The sequence below is a fragment of the Temnothorax curvispinosus genome, unplaced genomic scaffold (assembly GCF_003070985.1).
Source record: "Temnothorax curvispinosus isolate PA1 unplaced genomic scaffold, ASM307098v1 QBEX01013138.1, whole genome shotgun sequence".
Taxonomy (NCBI): domain Eukaryota; kingdom Metazoa; phylum Arthropoda; class Insecta; order Hymenoptera; family Formicidae; genus Temnothorax; species Temnothorax curvispinosus.
In genome coordinates this window covers 1,077,774-1,092,135 of record NW_020222918.1, presented here as the reverse complement: position 1 = coordinate 1,092,135, position 14,362 = coordinate 1,077,774, and the positions used below count along the sequence as shown (strand labels likewise).

The 14,362-nt window shown below is 41.6% G+C and overlaps 2 protein-coding genes across 5 annotated transcripts in view; one reads left to right on the top strand and one right to left on the bottom strand.

The window, feature by feature from the left end:
• The window catches only part of LOC112463278 (methylated-DNA--protein-cysteine methyltransferase), a 52,328-nt gene that overhangs the window by 30,099 nt on the left and 7,867 nt on the right, over positions 1-14,362 (bottom strand). The window lies entirely within an intron of this gene.
• LOC112463277 overlaps positions 1-14,362 on the top strand; it is a 59,562-nt gene that overhangs the window by 39,177 nt on the left and 6,023 nt on the right. For 2 of the 3 annotated variants that reach the window (XM_025029577.1, XM_025029578.1), the window contains exons 2-3: positions 3,188-3,413; positions 11,406-11,560. In XM_025029577.1, the coding sequence (XP_024885345.1) occupies positions 3,188-3,413; positions 11,406-11,560 (381 nt within the window). Of the gene's footprint in view, positions 1-3,187; positions 3,414-10,951; positions 11,328-11,405; positions 11,561-14,362 lie in introns of those variants that run through there. The other variant, XM_025029579.1, reaches the window with a different exon arrangement.

Here is a 14,362-nt window from a genome sequence, read left to right as displayed (position 1 = left end):
CCGCGCGTCGCCCGGAGGATACGTCCCTTGAACATGCGAAGACATTGAATACGATCGAGATTACGCGCACCGATTTTCTCGCCCTTCTTCCTTCAGTTCCTCCCCGCCTAGCCTACTGTCATATTAATGGCGCCCATTAGAGGCGGAAATTACGCTTCAAGATAAATTAATGTTACGTATGCGAGCGTTATTATGCTGGGCGGTATATGTATTGGCCGGGCAGAATTTCCCTGGAATCTGGAAGAAATTTTATTGAGGTTTCCTTAGCAAAAGCGTAACTCGATTTAATTCGCGATAACTTTTAACTTCAACGTTGCTTCTTTTTGTAAATCTCTGAATTTCTAGAAGAGATCCTTTTGCTGAAATATAATTCACCGGTCAAGAAGTAGATCTGTTCAGCTCCAATTTTTTGAGGGATAATTTCTTTTTTGTAAAAGATCTAATTTTAGCGAACTCTCCGTCGAGAATATCACGGAGAACCGCAAAAGGATCGAGACGAGCGCTCGATTGCCGCTTGATCGCCGCAAGTGCATTAATCGCGCAGATCGCCGGGAAATAACACGTGTGTACAAAGGTATACGCGTATAGAGGCTGCCGAGGAGGGTTTGTGGGAAAAACTTGATCCCACTTCCGTCGTTCGTGGCCCTTAATGAAAGGGACATAAGCGCGGCCGCCGTTTCTTATTCGGTCTGCCTTTTGTTTCTTTTGCCGCGCGGCATACATCGCGCCCGAGGCTTTCATGCCGTCACGTTAATTATCTATCGGCCAATTAATAACATCCGGAATCTAGGCGCTTGTAGAAAGAGTTAAAGAGCGCGCTCTTTTGATTCGTTTTACTCCGACAATCAAGAAAGTTGTGCAATACGTTTCGCTTTGAATTACAATTATTCGTCTGCGTCAATCGGTTAATGATTTAATATAAAAATCTCAATAAAAAGAAAATCCTGTTGAGGCAACACACCTCCTTGAAGCTAAATAAGGAATATGGGGCTGTTTGTTATTATCTGTTTGCATCGTTAAAGCTCGCTCTACCTACGCAGCGCGTCGACTAACGTTTAATTATTTAATCAACGCGGCTCTTTCTATTTCCTACCTACTTCACGTTCTGACAAACACTGTCACTTTGATTACGCGTTTGCGACACGCTCCAATCACTTTTTGCATGCGCGCGCAGATCGCTTGCCTTATGCGTTATACGCTATGCGTTTCCTCGGGCGCGGAATATCTCTCGCCGCGCCGGCGCGATATCGTTTAGCGCGAGGGGGTTAATTATAGTCCGTTGGACAATAATAACCGGGATGGATACGTTTTATTCGTCGTGTATACGTGAATCTCTCGTCTTCCTTTTCGACCAGGTTTTTCAAACCGCCACCTATTACAATGTTGCACGGCCCATCGGGCGAACCGAAGGATGTTCGCGCCGTTCGCGGTTCAGCGAGTCGCACAAAGGACGGGACGCAACGTGCATACGCACAATGGTCCTCGTTAATAATCACCGTGGCGCGGACTGCGAGAGCTCCGATCGCGGTTTGCCCTCCATTATGCTGCGGATCGCCGGGTGAAGTAATTTACCTGGCGCTTTTTGCGCGAACATTGGTTGTAACGAGAAAGACGGTGGAAAGAGCGGCCGCCGCGCCGCACCGCACCAATTGACCGACCACAACACGGTTTGCTCGACTACCAAATGTAACACTGACTGTTTTTCAATCAGCGCCCCGTGGTGTTTCACGGTTGTGCTCTAGACAGGTCGCGAGACATCGCAAAACACACTTTCGCGAGCACCGAGATTTTTGAGGTCGTGAGAAGGCGGATTCTTCTGCAATCTCGATTATTTTATTAAACCTTCAATCCACAAAATTTTCCCATTTGGAAGCGAGAAATTTTTAAATTGCTCGAACATTAAAAGAACAAAGTAGGTGTATATGTATTTTTAATTCTCAGATTCGCTGGGAAGAAATGATAGAAATTAACACTTTTGAATATAATTTTATGTCTTCTGGCGCATTAGTTGGATTAGATGTAACTTATATATCTTTTGCACGTATAAAAAGAAAGAAGCGAGTAATATTACTCTTTGCATTCGCCCTGTCAGATGATTCCACCTGTCATCGTTGCACCTGTCTCTCGGGAGTACTTACAATTAGTGGTAACGTTAATGACCTTTCACGGGCTGCTGAATGCATGACATGCGGGTGGCAGAGCACGAATTTGTTGCAGTTACAGTTCTGCATGCCACAACTCTTTACATCGCGGCGTTGTTTTAGTTAGATATCGTTCTTTCAATATGTATATTTAAATTTCTCGTAATTAAATTTAACACGCGTGTAATTATCCGTGATTGCAATTTCAATGATTTAACATTAAATATTTTTTAGGATTTTTTTTTATTTCGAGCACTTCGGGATAATGCTTTGTGACTATATTTACTGAACATAACTGTTTATTATCCTTAAAGAAATCATCAGTATTGTGGTAATTGAAAGTGCCTCCGTAAATGCAGCGTTTGAATGCAGAATTTTCGATTATCTTTCACCTGTCGATGTTGAAACGCGCGTGACACAATCTAACGTCAATTTGCCGCTAGAATGATTTGAAGCATTATTTGTGACCAGTCGTGGACTGCATGCAGCTGTATAGTCACGGACGATTTATTTTTTTATTTACTCAAGCGTTTGTACGAGACTCGTTATGAACTTGTAGCTCCGGTTTGAAGGTCATCTACGATATAAAAATTAATTGAGGAATCCGTTATGCCGCCGGTATTAAGGCCGTTCCCACGCCCCCTCGTCATTCACGAGAATTCGTTACATTTCACTCGGTTAATTGTTCATTTATCCCACAATAATTTGCTTTAATAAATATGCAGCCTTTGTAGATAATCAATCTACAACTTAAAGCACTATATTGTGGTGTATTTTTATAATTGTTTTAATTTTAAAAACATTATATTTTTATAATTAGTCTAAGAGAATGTATATTTAAAATTATAATTTATGATATTTTAGGTGATTAAAATGATAAAATCAAGAATTTCTTTAAGATTTATTTTTGACAAGTTGAAAATAAATGAAATGTAACAAATTATAAAGTCTTTCTCGTCAAGACTGACTCGTCATTTGCCTCTTCCGCGAAAACTCGGCAGTTTACACAACCAGGCTCTAATAGAGACTCATCCTCTTCCTTTCAGACGGCACTGTGATCACGAGCGAGGTCCTTCAAGGTTACGACCCTCAGTTCATGGTGGGCTGTTACTTTCCTGCGGAATTCCAGGGCGAATTCGTGACGCAGGTGAGCGGAAAGGGCATGGCGAACGAGCCCATTCAGTATTCCACCATTAACATCACCTTCAACGCGATACCGGTGTGGGGCTACTGCCACAAGAGGGTCGGCGATAATGTGCTGCTAATGGACAGGTCAGTTAACTCAACGAAACACGGACATTTCCTGCATCGAGGAAAGTGTCGGTTCCACTTGTTAGCGTTTAATACGCGAGCGATTAAAGAAGTCGTGTCCGCAAACGGTTCTTTTGCGCTACATGCAGGAACTGTGATTAAATCGTGAGAATGGGGGTAGCAAGAGCGTATTTTTTTAAATTGAACTTTTCTTTGATGCAAAGTTTAACTTTTTTTTTTATTTAACATGGGAGAGATATGTAATTAACATATCAGACTTTAAGAGCGTAAACGTTTAGAATTTTAATTTAAGACTTAGTTACGCAAGTATCAGATGACTGAATTTTCGCAATATGCAATAAATGGTGATCTTTGATTATTTGATGTATAATTTATCTTTTACCTCCCATTACTATCTTTAGCAGCATTACTTCTTTTTTATCTGCATTTTACCGTTCAGTTTATTTGCGGCTCTCACAACTTCGATTCTGCGCCTTTTTGCACGCCCCGTATAACTGAATTATCGCTTGAGTGGCATGAGGCGATGTATTTTTTTTCATCTTTATCAACCTCACGCGTTAAAATCTCCACGCTGAAGCGTTAAAGTCTTAAAAGCCGTGAACGGTTGTTGCGAAAGTTTACAGACGCATAAAAGTTCAAAAGCGCGGCGCCGTAAATATCAAAAGTTTTGAGTTACCGGCAACGAGATAGAACGGAGCTGGCCGGAACGTTCGGAGGGCGACGGCACCGAGGTAAGTCGAGATATACTCGACTCACAATTAAGAGTAACGGTGTATTCACAGAACGATGCACTTGCAACTAGAATGCCGTCATATCTACGGCGCTTGTCGCACATGTAAATGCAGTTAACGGGGCACAGTGTGAAACAGTGTTGAAAGAAATGCGGTACTCGTCGCTACGCGCGTGTCTAATTATGTTAAATCTCTCGTATAGAATCTTCTCGCATTCTTGTTAACACCTGAAGTGCTCTGGCGCGTTGCATTACCTCATAAGAGTGTCTAATGCTAAGATTATATGTGAGATTTTCGAATTATGTAGCTATCATATCTCAAGAATGGGCATTTATAAATAATAATAAATATATATAATATATATAATATAAAACTAATCTTTTTCTTTAAATGTACGGTACTTCAAATCTTATGATATATTTAAATACGATGTATTTTTAAATTTAAAGTTTTACGAGAGTGCGAATTATTTCACAATTCGATCTATAAGTCTGATATACATATTATTAAGATACATAAATTATATATAACAACAATGGCGCGCAATAATAATACCTAATTTTTGCTAAGACCCGAAATTCGCCGAAACATTTAGAGTCGTAAGAAAAACGCGTGACTTTTACCGATTTCTATATAAGTCGCTCGAAGTCTAGACGGTAGAATGTCGACGAATTGTTCGCGCGTAGGGAGGGACGGGCTTTTCCTACCAAAGAGGCAAAAATTCGCCGACGAAGACGACAGTGGGATATTGTCGTCACGGGAAATGGAAAGGGTGTGAAGGGGTTAAGGTTAAATTAGCCTGCCGATGTGTCTCCGGGGATGCCGCGACGTCTACGACTCGTCTGGAGCGAAAATAGCCGGCTCTTGAGACGGCACCAGACACAGACACTCGTGTCGCGCGCGTATCGCGCGCGAGCCCGGGCTAATTTCAGAAAGAGGACGAGAGCCATAAAACGAAAAGGAAATGGCGAAACGTGCTTTCTCCTCGCCCCAAATCGGTGTAGCTTCGACATTGTACCCTTTTCGGCATTATACCCTTTCCAAAGGTATCTTGTAATCCTGTTGGATTATTAAATATTGAATTTGATCTAAAAACCAAAGTGCGAAGAATCTGTGAGCAGTTTTGTAAAATTATTATACGCTTTCTTATCAATTCGTAAGTGCTTTAATTAAACAAGATCTTGTACATGGTCTATATGCAAGGTGATAATCGGGAAAAGTTGCTGAAATTAAATAATTATCATTTTGCAATAAACGGACAGAATGAAATTAATTAAACGTTACTCCGCAAGAAAAACCCGTTATTTTTATTAGCACATGATCCAAAAAATTTATATTTATTGGTCTGTAAAAATGCACAATAGTATTTATCTATTTTATTCTGTCCACTTATCATTATAAAATAACAGCTGTTTCTTCAACTTTCTGATTGTTATCCTGCATTTTGGAAAGACAAATTGGAAGAAATAGTTGAAAATTGTCCCGTTATTTAAAAAATTCGATTTTGTATGATTTCAATACTGTGTCTCACATAGAAATCCAAAGCCCGAGATCCTCGTCGCGCAATCGATAGCTCTCCGATACATCTGAACGCTCACGAAGCAATGTGGGTGTTGTCCGACCAAGTATGCATAAATTGGCATACACGTGAGAGCCCACCCCTTCTTCTTCTTCTTCTTCTTCTTCTTCTCTAGAGACGATCATATACTTCGCGATTCACGTTGAATCGTTAACAAGCTATCGCGCCATATTCCGAGAAATCATATCTCCGATTGTCTCGTTACTTCTCATTGTTATTATTGCATTTACAATCTGGAAAATTTTTATTTCGATTCCGTTCACCGTCATGCAATTAAGCTCATAGATTGAATCGAACAGGAACAAAGACATGAAATAAAAACAAGCGTAATAAATCGTTTGTCTTTCAATAATTGTCATATATTTTGACACGATGTGACGCGGTGCGATAATTACCATAAATCCGATCTCCTATTTGTCGCTAATTAGTTAAGTAATTCACCAATGACGCATCGCATTATCTTTCCTGAAGGATTTATTGCAGGGACAAATTCACAAATAGAGAGTGCCATAAATTTGCTAAGGAAATGACATGTAAATGACTGTAATCAACAAACTAGTATCACTCCGAGGCGACTCGCTAATTGCTCGAAATTCGATCGCTGCTTAATTGCCCTGCATTTTTACACCTTCGTCGCGCTTAATCGATCGCGCGGCTCTTCCCGCGACTTTTACGGAGCAGTGTCGTTACGCGTATATTTAAATGATGGCGACGTTTATACGCGCGTCCTGCGAGGATAGCCGACCAGCCCGCAGCTATTAACAATAATCGCGGTGCGCGCAATAACTTGCCGGCGTGACAAGCAACGCGCGTAAAAGCTGTAGGTATGCAGAATTCGCGTAAATTGTCTCTCTAAGCTCGCGGTAGCCCGTAATGATTTCCCTGGTGGGATCGCCGTATTTCGCATCCGCCGCAACAATTTCCTCGCGAGAATCGCCAGCGAATGCGCGATGAAATATTAACGGCGAGCTGGTCCGCTTAATCGGTTTTACTATAAAGGTATACCGCAGATCCAGCTTGCATAGTTAATATTGAGAGAAAGAGAGAGAGCGAGAGAGAGAGAAAGAGAGATGCGTTATTTAAAGCACGACTTCGCACAAAAATTACTTATATCTTACTTTAAGATCACAGATCCTGTGCATCTGTAAATACGAACTGTCTCTTTATTAAAGCGAGCGAGATAACATCTGTGAGAAGCAAGAAGGTAAAATTTAAAGCCTATTATTTTCTGTATTTATTTCCAGATTTGCAAAAATTTGTCGTTTCTCCACGAGGAAGGGGAGAAGGCGACTTTTCTTCGAAAATCGTTTATTATCTTACAGCTAGATGATGTTCCGGTTAAAAGGACACTCATGGATGTTCGTTCGTGAAGCGTCCGGTATAATGTACGCTTATGCGTGTTTCACGGCATAACAGTCGCTATGCCTATAAGAAACGGCATCGGAAGAGAATATATCGTCGCCGGGGATGTAAGCTCGTGTGAGCTATAGGGTCTCTAGTGTGAGCTGAACGGGCCCTACCTTTAGCGATCGGATAGAACACAGGGCCCATTCCTCTCTCTCTTTCTCTCTTTCTCTCTTTCGTTGCATACCATCTTCCACCATTAATCTCCGTGAAGACGGAGGAGTGACTAGCCGAAGGTGGTGTGGCCTCTCCTCCAGTTTCCATGTATCCCAACCTCCGTGTTCTCCGAGCGTCGTTGACGACGCGACGAGCGAACACTCCTCTGGGGTGTCCGCGCCGAGAGGACGACGAGTCGCACACGTTCCTCGCGCCGCGCTCAGCGCTGGCACCACACGGCGACTCATTTGTCACTCTAATTGCGTGGCGCGGGGTCCCCCGGATTCCGTCGCCGTTGACAATTGAATCGGTCATTAATGAAACTGCAACAAACGGACTCGCTCGGAAAGCCATGCACCTCGCGAGAGAAACGACGCGACTGTCCGCGAGAAATGCCTTTTTAATGCCACCTCTAATGCGGCTATCACAATGGGATGTTAAATAACAGTTTCTTCGTGCGAAATTACATTTTCTTTTTTTTTTTTTGTAGTATACAGTTCGTCCGTGCGACGATTTGTTGTCGCTCGTGTGAGACCAGCCGTGTGCAGTGCATGCGCCACCGCGCCGTTATGCAAATTCGACTCGAGTGCAATACGCGATTTACATTTCGGGTCAGTGGGATATCGCGGTCGGATGACAGTTCCACGGAGAGTGAATTCCGATCGTGCGTAATTCGATATAGACGGTGCAAAATAACGTGCGGCGTTACAAACGATTGTAAAACCCAGACGCTTCCGAAGCGAGTAATAAACGATAAGGAAGACCGAGTTTATCGCGTCCTTCGCTCTTGTGTCTTAAACTTGTTTCGCGAACGGCGCGGCGCGGCCGGATTTGCATGCGGTCTGAATTGTAATTCGTTTTATGCAAATTCTGCCGCTTCGATCGCGTTACGGAACACAAAAGTTAGCGGTGGCGCGTTAATTAATAACGTTCCGCAGGCTATTTATAGCGAAATCTAAGTATAGCTTATTATCCTGATAAGTAACCAACCGATCCGGAACGTGAGATAAGACGGACACTATTATAAGAAGAAACTACATCGAAGGGGGGAGGCAAAGGTGAAAGATAAAAGATATCACGGTTGCATGAAACAGAAGTCGATGGAAAAGAAAATAAATTTCAGCGCAAACTTATACTCGACACAAATTTAAAATACACATTTCTTTTAAATAAAGTGTCTCTATCGTTTTACTATTAATTAAAGACATATAGGAAGCTGAAGAATTTGCATTTTTTAAATCTTATTATTTGCTCTATCTGCTGCATGTCGGTGAAAATAACCGGTCGGGAAATGAACGCGTTACGCATCTGATTCCCTGCTTTAACGATTCTTAAGCAATTCGCAGCAGCTGTGCCAGTGAGCGAGAAATAGAACGACACCATTAGAACGGGCGTATCGCGGCGAATACTCCGAATTCAGAGCGCGCGTGAGTTGCTCCGCGTATGGGCAAAAGCTATCGTGTGACATTCCAGTTGGCGAATAATATCTGGAGGGTTCCCGAGACCGCTGCCATGCTCTCCCGGAGCCGCTTCGCGCGAGAACGAGATCCTAATACATGTATACGGTGGAGGTCCGGTGACCACGCGACCGACGATAAACGGGCCCGCACGCCCGGCGCGTTCCCACAGGGTTGCGTAATATCGGCGTGACAGCTATTGCCTCGGAGGTACAATTATATACGCGCAGGTATGCGACGACGTTGTAAACTCACGTGCGCGGACGGGACGATCGAGAGGCACGGCAGCCGCGTCGATTCTTATCCCGGTGTCATTGCGCGCTATTCTGTGCTCACTGAGTCGGAAAATCGATCGAGATACTTATAACGTTATTATGTTAATGCGTAAGATCTTTCGCGCTCGTGTAAAGCCGCAAGAAAATAAATATATCGTATAAGGAGCGGAAGAAAATGCATTGACGGATGTAGAATTGTGGTCTCGGGATAATTTGAAATATGGAAAGCAGGTCTTCATTATGTATATAAATTAGGATCATTATATTAATTTACATATATATGTACATGTATACAAAATAAGTATGATGTGTACAAGAGCAGAGGAAAATTCATTGACAGATGCAAAATTACGTGTGTCAGGATAATTTGAAATATAGATGTTAGGACTGTTGAGTCTTTATTATATAATTAAGATGGGATCATTATATTAGTTTTTACGTGCAACACTGAACTTTGAACAACATTCCACGGCGCGTAACCCTTTAGAACGCAAATATCCGTCTTCGGATGCGCGCCTATGTGGTTACCCTAATAGCTCACAATTATTTAAATCACATCTTCACTGTGACGGCTATCGTTGCGCGAATACACGGTACACACGCTAGATACTGTTGAACAAATGACTCCTCCGCAACCACTGTCATTTTCGTAATCGTGTGTGAAAAGCGAGTAGATAGCGACCATGATAGCGCGACGCGATGATAAAATGTGTGTCCCCCCTTTCTCTGCCCCCCCCCTCCCGTACTAGTTCCCATTATAATCTTGCACAAAAGTTGCTCGTTTCCACAAAACGAATTTTCTCAGACGATCACAACGTAAACCTTTATCTCGCTCATTCTTTCTTCTTTACTTTATTTGCTCTTTTTTTTATCTATCTTTAAATACCATCTCTTCGAAAGTCAATATTTTCGGTCAACTTCGGCGATATGCACGATGTCTCAATGGTGCGGCGACAAGTTCCAGCTGCAGATAGCTCGAAAAGTTTAAAATCGACCGAGAAAGGTTTTGACATATCGTTATTTTTTATGTCTACTTTATAGTTTTCAAAACATGCTCTCCGGCAAGATCTCTCGCGTCTCTAATTTGGTCTCGAGATATCGCGTGTCGCTTCTCCGAATCGTTGGCATCGCGCGGAACAAGAAGGTCCTTGTCCTTTTCTTTTCTCTTTTCTTTTTTTGTAGTTGTCATTGTCCACTTCCTGCGCCAGGGTAAGCCGAGTGTTAAATCACGAGAGACTCGTCACGAGTGTACTAATAGTACTCTAATCGAGACGCTATCGCGTCGTTATTATACCGCTATTAGTGCTATCTTATGTCAGCGTATCTTTATTTCGTGAGAAATTCGTAAATCTCAAGGAGAGGAAGCACAAATATTAAAATGCTGATAGGAGATCAGCATTTTACGATGCCGCCTCTCATCGGCGTCGTTTGCTACGCGCGCGTCTCGCAGAGATGTCATTTCTTCGCGTCGCATCGTGTTTTTATGAAGAGACAGTAACTTTCAATTTTTACACATATAAATTAACTTATTTTTTAATGTATCAAGGACCTCGAAGCCTTGACTTAATCTGAAATTATAAATATAATCCTAATTGAAAATAATGAAGGCGGAACACTCGATTTTTTTTTTAAACTCAAAGCGCAAGTTGCAGATTCCAATCGCGTTGATTGAATAAGGAACCTGACAGAAGCGGGGCTCATTATTCATGGTTTTTTTAGACTTCATTATTTTTTATTTATGTAATTTTGTAATAACGTAATTATTAAAGCGCGATTATCATCATCTTGTTGACGATACAGTCTATATTAACGGCGTCAGGATATGTCATCGTTATGCCCCACAGTTATGTTTTTCCCCGGCCGCAATTCAGCCCTTATTGATTTTCCAATTTCCCCACGGTCCCGGGATTGGCGCGGCGTAAATTCCGCAAGTAATGTTGCGTTTCCACCTGTGATTATAAGCGCGCAAGCCGACGCGGCACGGATGTTACATTATACATAGAATATCATACTGTGGTCGTATATCCTTTATTATGATTAATCCTTAATATATATAATTCCCGGATTGTAAATTGAGAATAAAATATAAATAATGTTTTGGAAAATTGTACCTCGAACTTGAAAATAACAGAATTCCATTCGCCAGTCAATTCGTCAGCGAAATCTCAACCTAGATCTTAATCTAGACTTAGACATATCAAGGCGCGCGTTTAACGCTCATGTCTTAAAAATTGCGATAATAAAAGATGACATCAAATAAAAGGCCTTAATTCTTTTCTGTTTGCCCAGCAAAAAATGGAACGTGAGAAAACGTGCGTTATCATAGTACGTCACGTAAATTACGAAATTATAATTCTGCTAATGTAATTTATGGCATTCGTTTGCTGCAGGTACGACGACAAAGATTGTATACGGTGTTTCCGGCTGCTGCGGAGATCGCGGAACGTCATTGAGGTGTTCTCGGAAGCTATCAACAAGTGTTACATATACGAGTCGGCCGCCTTGGCCTCCTGTGGCGCCCTGAACTCCACTTCAATCCTATACCGTAAGTAGAAAAGCCGGATTTCTACCGATTATTTACTCCCGAGGCAGAGACCGCGACCTATGACGTACGTACACCGAGCTAAATATAAGCCATATTATGAATACGACCTTATGCATGAAATGCAGGGCGATCTAGTTGGATAATCTTGCCTTTTTCCCACGCTTAAGCAAGTCGGATTATTGCTAATGCGAAACTTTTTGTATTTGCCAAGCGAACTTTGATCATATTGTATGTCTCGCTTGCTTGCCGAAGAAATGAAGCGTGAAAATATAAGTTTCTAGCGCTAACATTATTTCTATCAGACAGAGAAATAGCAAAGCAGTATTAAGAATAGATAAATGTAATATGAAACTGGAATAATGAAATAAATACAGGAAGAGATTGTAACAATAGAGATATATAAATTTTTTCATATCATCTTCAGTACTTCTCCCATACCAAGAGATTCTTTACTTTATTTCTATTAAAAATATTCACAAAATTGGTCAAACGTGAATTATATCTGTTTATCTATCTTAATTTCTCGCGTGCTTTTTTCTCTGCTAAAAAAATATATACCCTCGATAGGACAACAGGGCAACGCGAGTTTGAGCGAAACAAATTACTTACTCGCATTCTTGCGCATTACTTACGCGTGAGGCGTGCGTACTCGAGGAATTCGCGGGCTTCCGGTTTATCGGACGAACGAATTACGATGTGACCTTCGCGCACGGAGGAATGAAGTTCGGCGTACTCTCCAGCAAATTAGTAGTCCTCGATAATTAGCGTTAATTGACCGCGGAGCGGTCGGGAGGAAGCAATGAGGTTTGCGTAACGACGCGGGAACAATAGGCTTCGCGTCGCGCAAAACAGAAAGAAAAAAACGCACGGCACGCATGTCGCGTGCAGAACGCACACGCCGCGTTAGTTTCTCACGCGCGTATCAATTAAAACGCTCTTAAGGATGATTGGGCCGTTTGCATAATCATTTATACGGACGGGGAAGGTCCGCGGTGGCGAGGACGCGCTAAATATTGAAGATTGCGCGAAACAGCAGAAATTCCATTCTCACTTGACGATGTAGGGACACCATTGACAAACGAGAAAGAAACGCGAAATTTATATATATATAAATTCTTATTGTCCTAAGAGCGCATAGTAGTGTTAAATGGTAAAACTTTACAATTCTTTACAGTTGCTTTGCTAATGTCTCCTGTATATTATATATATATATATATATATATATATATATATATATATATATAAATAATATACAGGAGACAGTTTTTTATATTGTATAAATATAAAAAACTCTACTATACAAATATTATATATATAAATTGACATTCGATATAAAATAATTCTTTACTCTGACATTTTTTCACATGGGTGAATCTCGTTGAAGTTAAAAATGTAAACTGTTTTAACTTTACCGAGGATTAGTAAAATAAAGTTTTGCGCACAGGAGACATTAGCAAAGCAACTGTAAAGAATTGTAAAGTTTTACCATTTAACACTAACTTGCGCTCTTAAGACAATAAGAATTTTCGCACATTAACGCATAGCAGCGTGCACATTATTCGCGTTTTGATCGTTATTATTTCCCTAATGAAGATTACTCGATTAACGTCGATTCCTCGACTTCCGGTGCATTATCACGCGCGTTCACCTGTGGCGGCTCTCAGGAATCTGCGCACCTGTCCTCGCGACGCAATCGAGACGGCCGATCGGCGCCGAGCTTGATTCCGTTCATAATCCCGGTTTCACGCTTTGATCCGTGTCGCTGCACGCGAGAAGCTTTACGGGAACCGAAAACCCGAGCCGGTGGTCCGGCGGAAGAACGTAATCGAACGTCCGTGCGTGAAGCGTTTCAGTGATTCTCTCTCGGCGCCCTGGAAAAGGATTCAGGAACGGCCTCGGTAAAAAGGCCGGACAGACAACTGGCAATCGCCGACGTGTAAAGAATTCGCATCTGCTGAATTTGCTCACGAAAACACGCTGGTATCGATATCTTTTTCAGCCTGGAGGAAGAAGTTAAAGTTAATTGAGAAAAAAGGGTTTACTCGCAATATCGACGAACACGCGGCAATAATTACCATCTTTCTGATTTTGAAACGATCTTTCTTTGAAGTTTTCCCAGTTTGATTCATTTTTATTCTTGTAATAACAGTAATTTCTCAAGTACGTAATTGTCAAAAGAATTTGCTTTGAAGAAAATACTCAAGAAGAATATATTTTTACTTTACTTTAATGATCAATTTTTGGATTATCATTATTGTATTATAATTATTGTGTAATAATTCGCGACGCTTCTTTATATTTCTGACAAATATTCTAGGACCGTTCGAAAATAATAGAGGAGCGTCTCGGAAGAGAGAACGCCGAGGAGATACGAAATGACTTCTTGCATTCCCATCCAATCTTTGTCGTGTTCCATTCCTGTTTCCCTTTTTTCTTTCCCTGTGGTCGTGGTACACGCAGCAACCAGTATCGTCAGGTATTCGTCGGAAGCGTGGGAGTGGCCTGCTTCCAAAAGGTCCTTGTCCTAATCGTTCTGTCGTGGTATGGTATAAGTGAGGGACGGTACGCACAATGTTCGCCAATAAAGGAAAAAGAAATATCTTGCGGGCTCTATTGTTTCGCCAAATTATATCGTGTTGTTTGGCCAACGCTTAACGTCGCCATGTCGTCTGAACAATAAAAATGACAAAACGTGTGCATTTTCAATTAGATACAAATAACTTCGTATATTGCGTCAACTTTTTAGTTTTACGCATCTCTTGTGAAAATATTGGGTTGGCAAATAAGTTCGTTCGGTTTTTT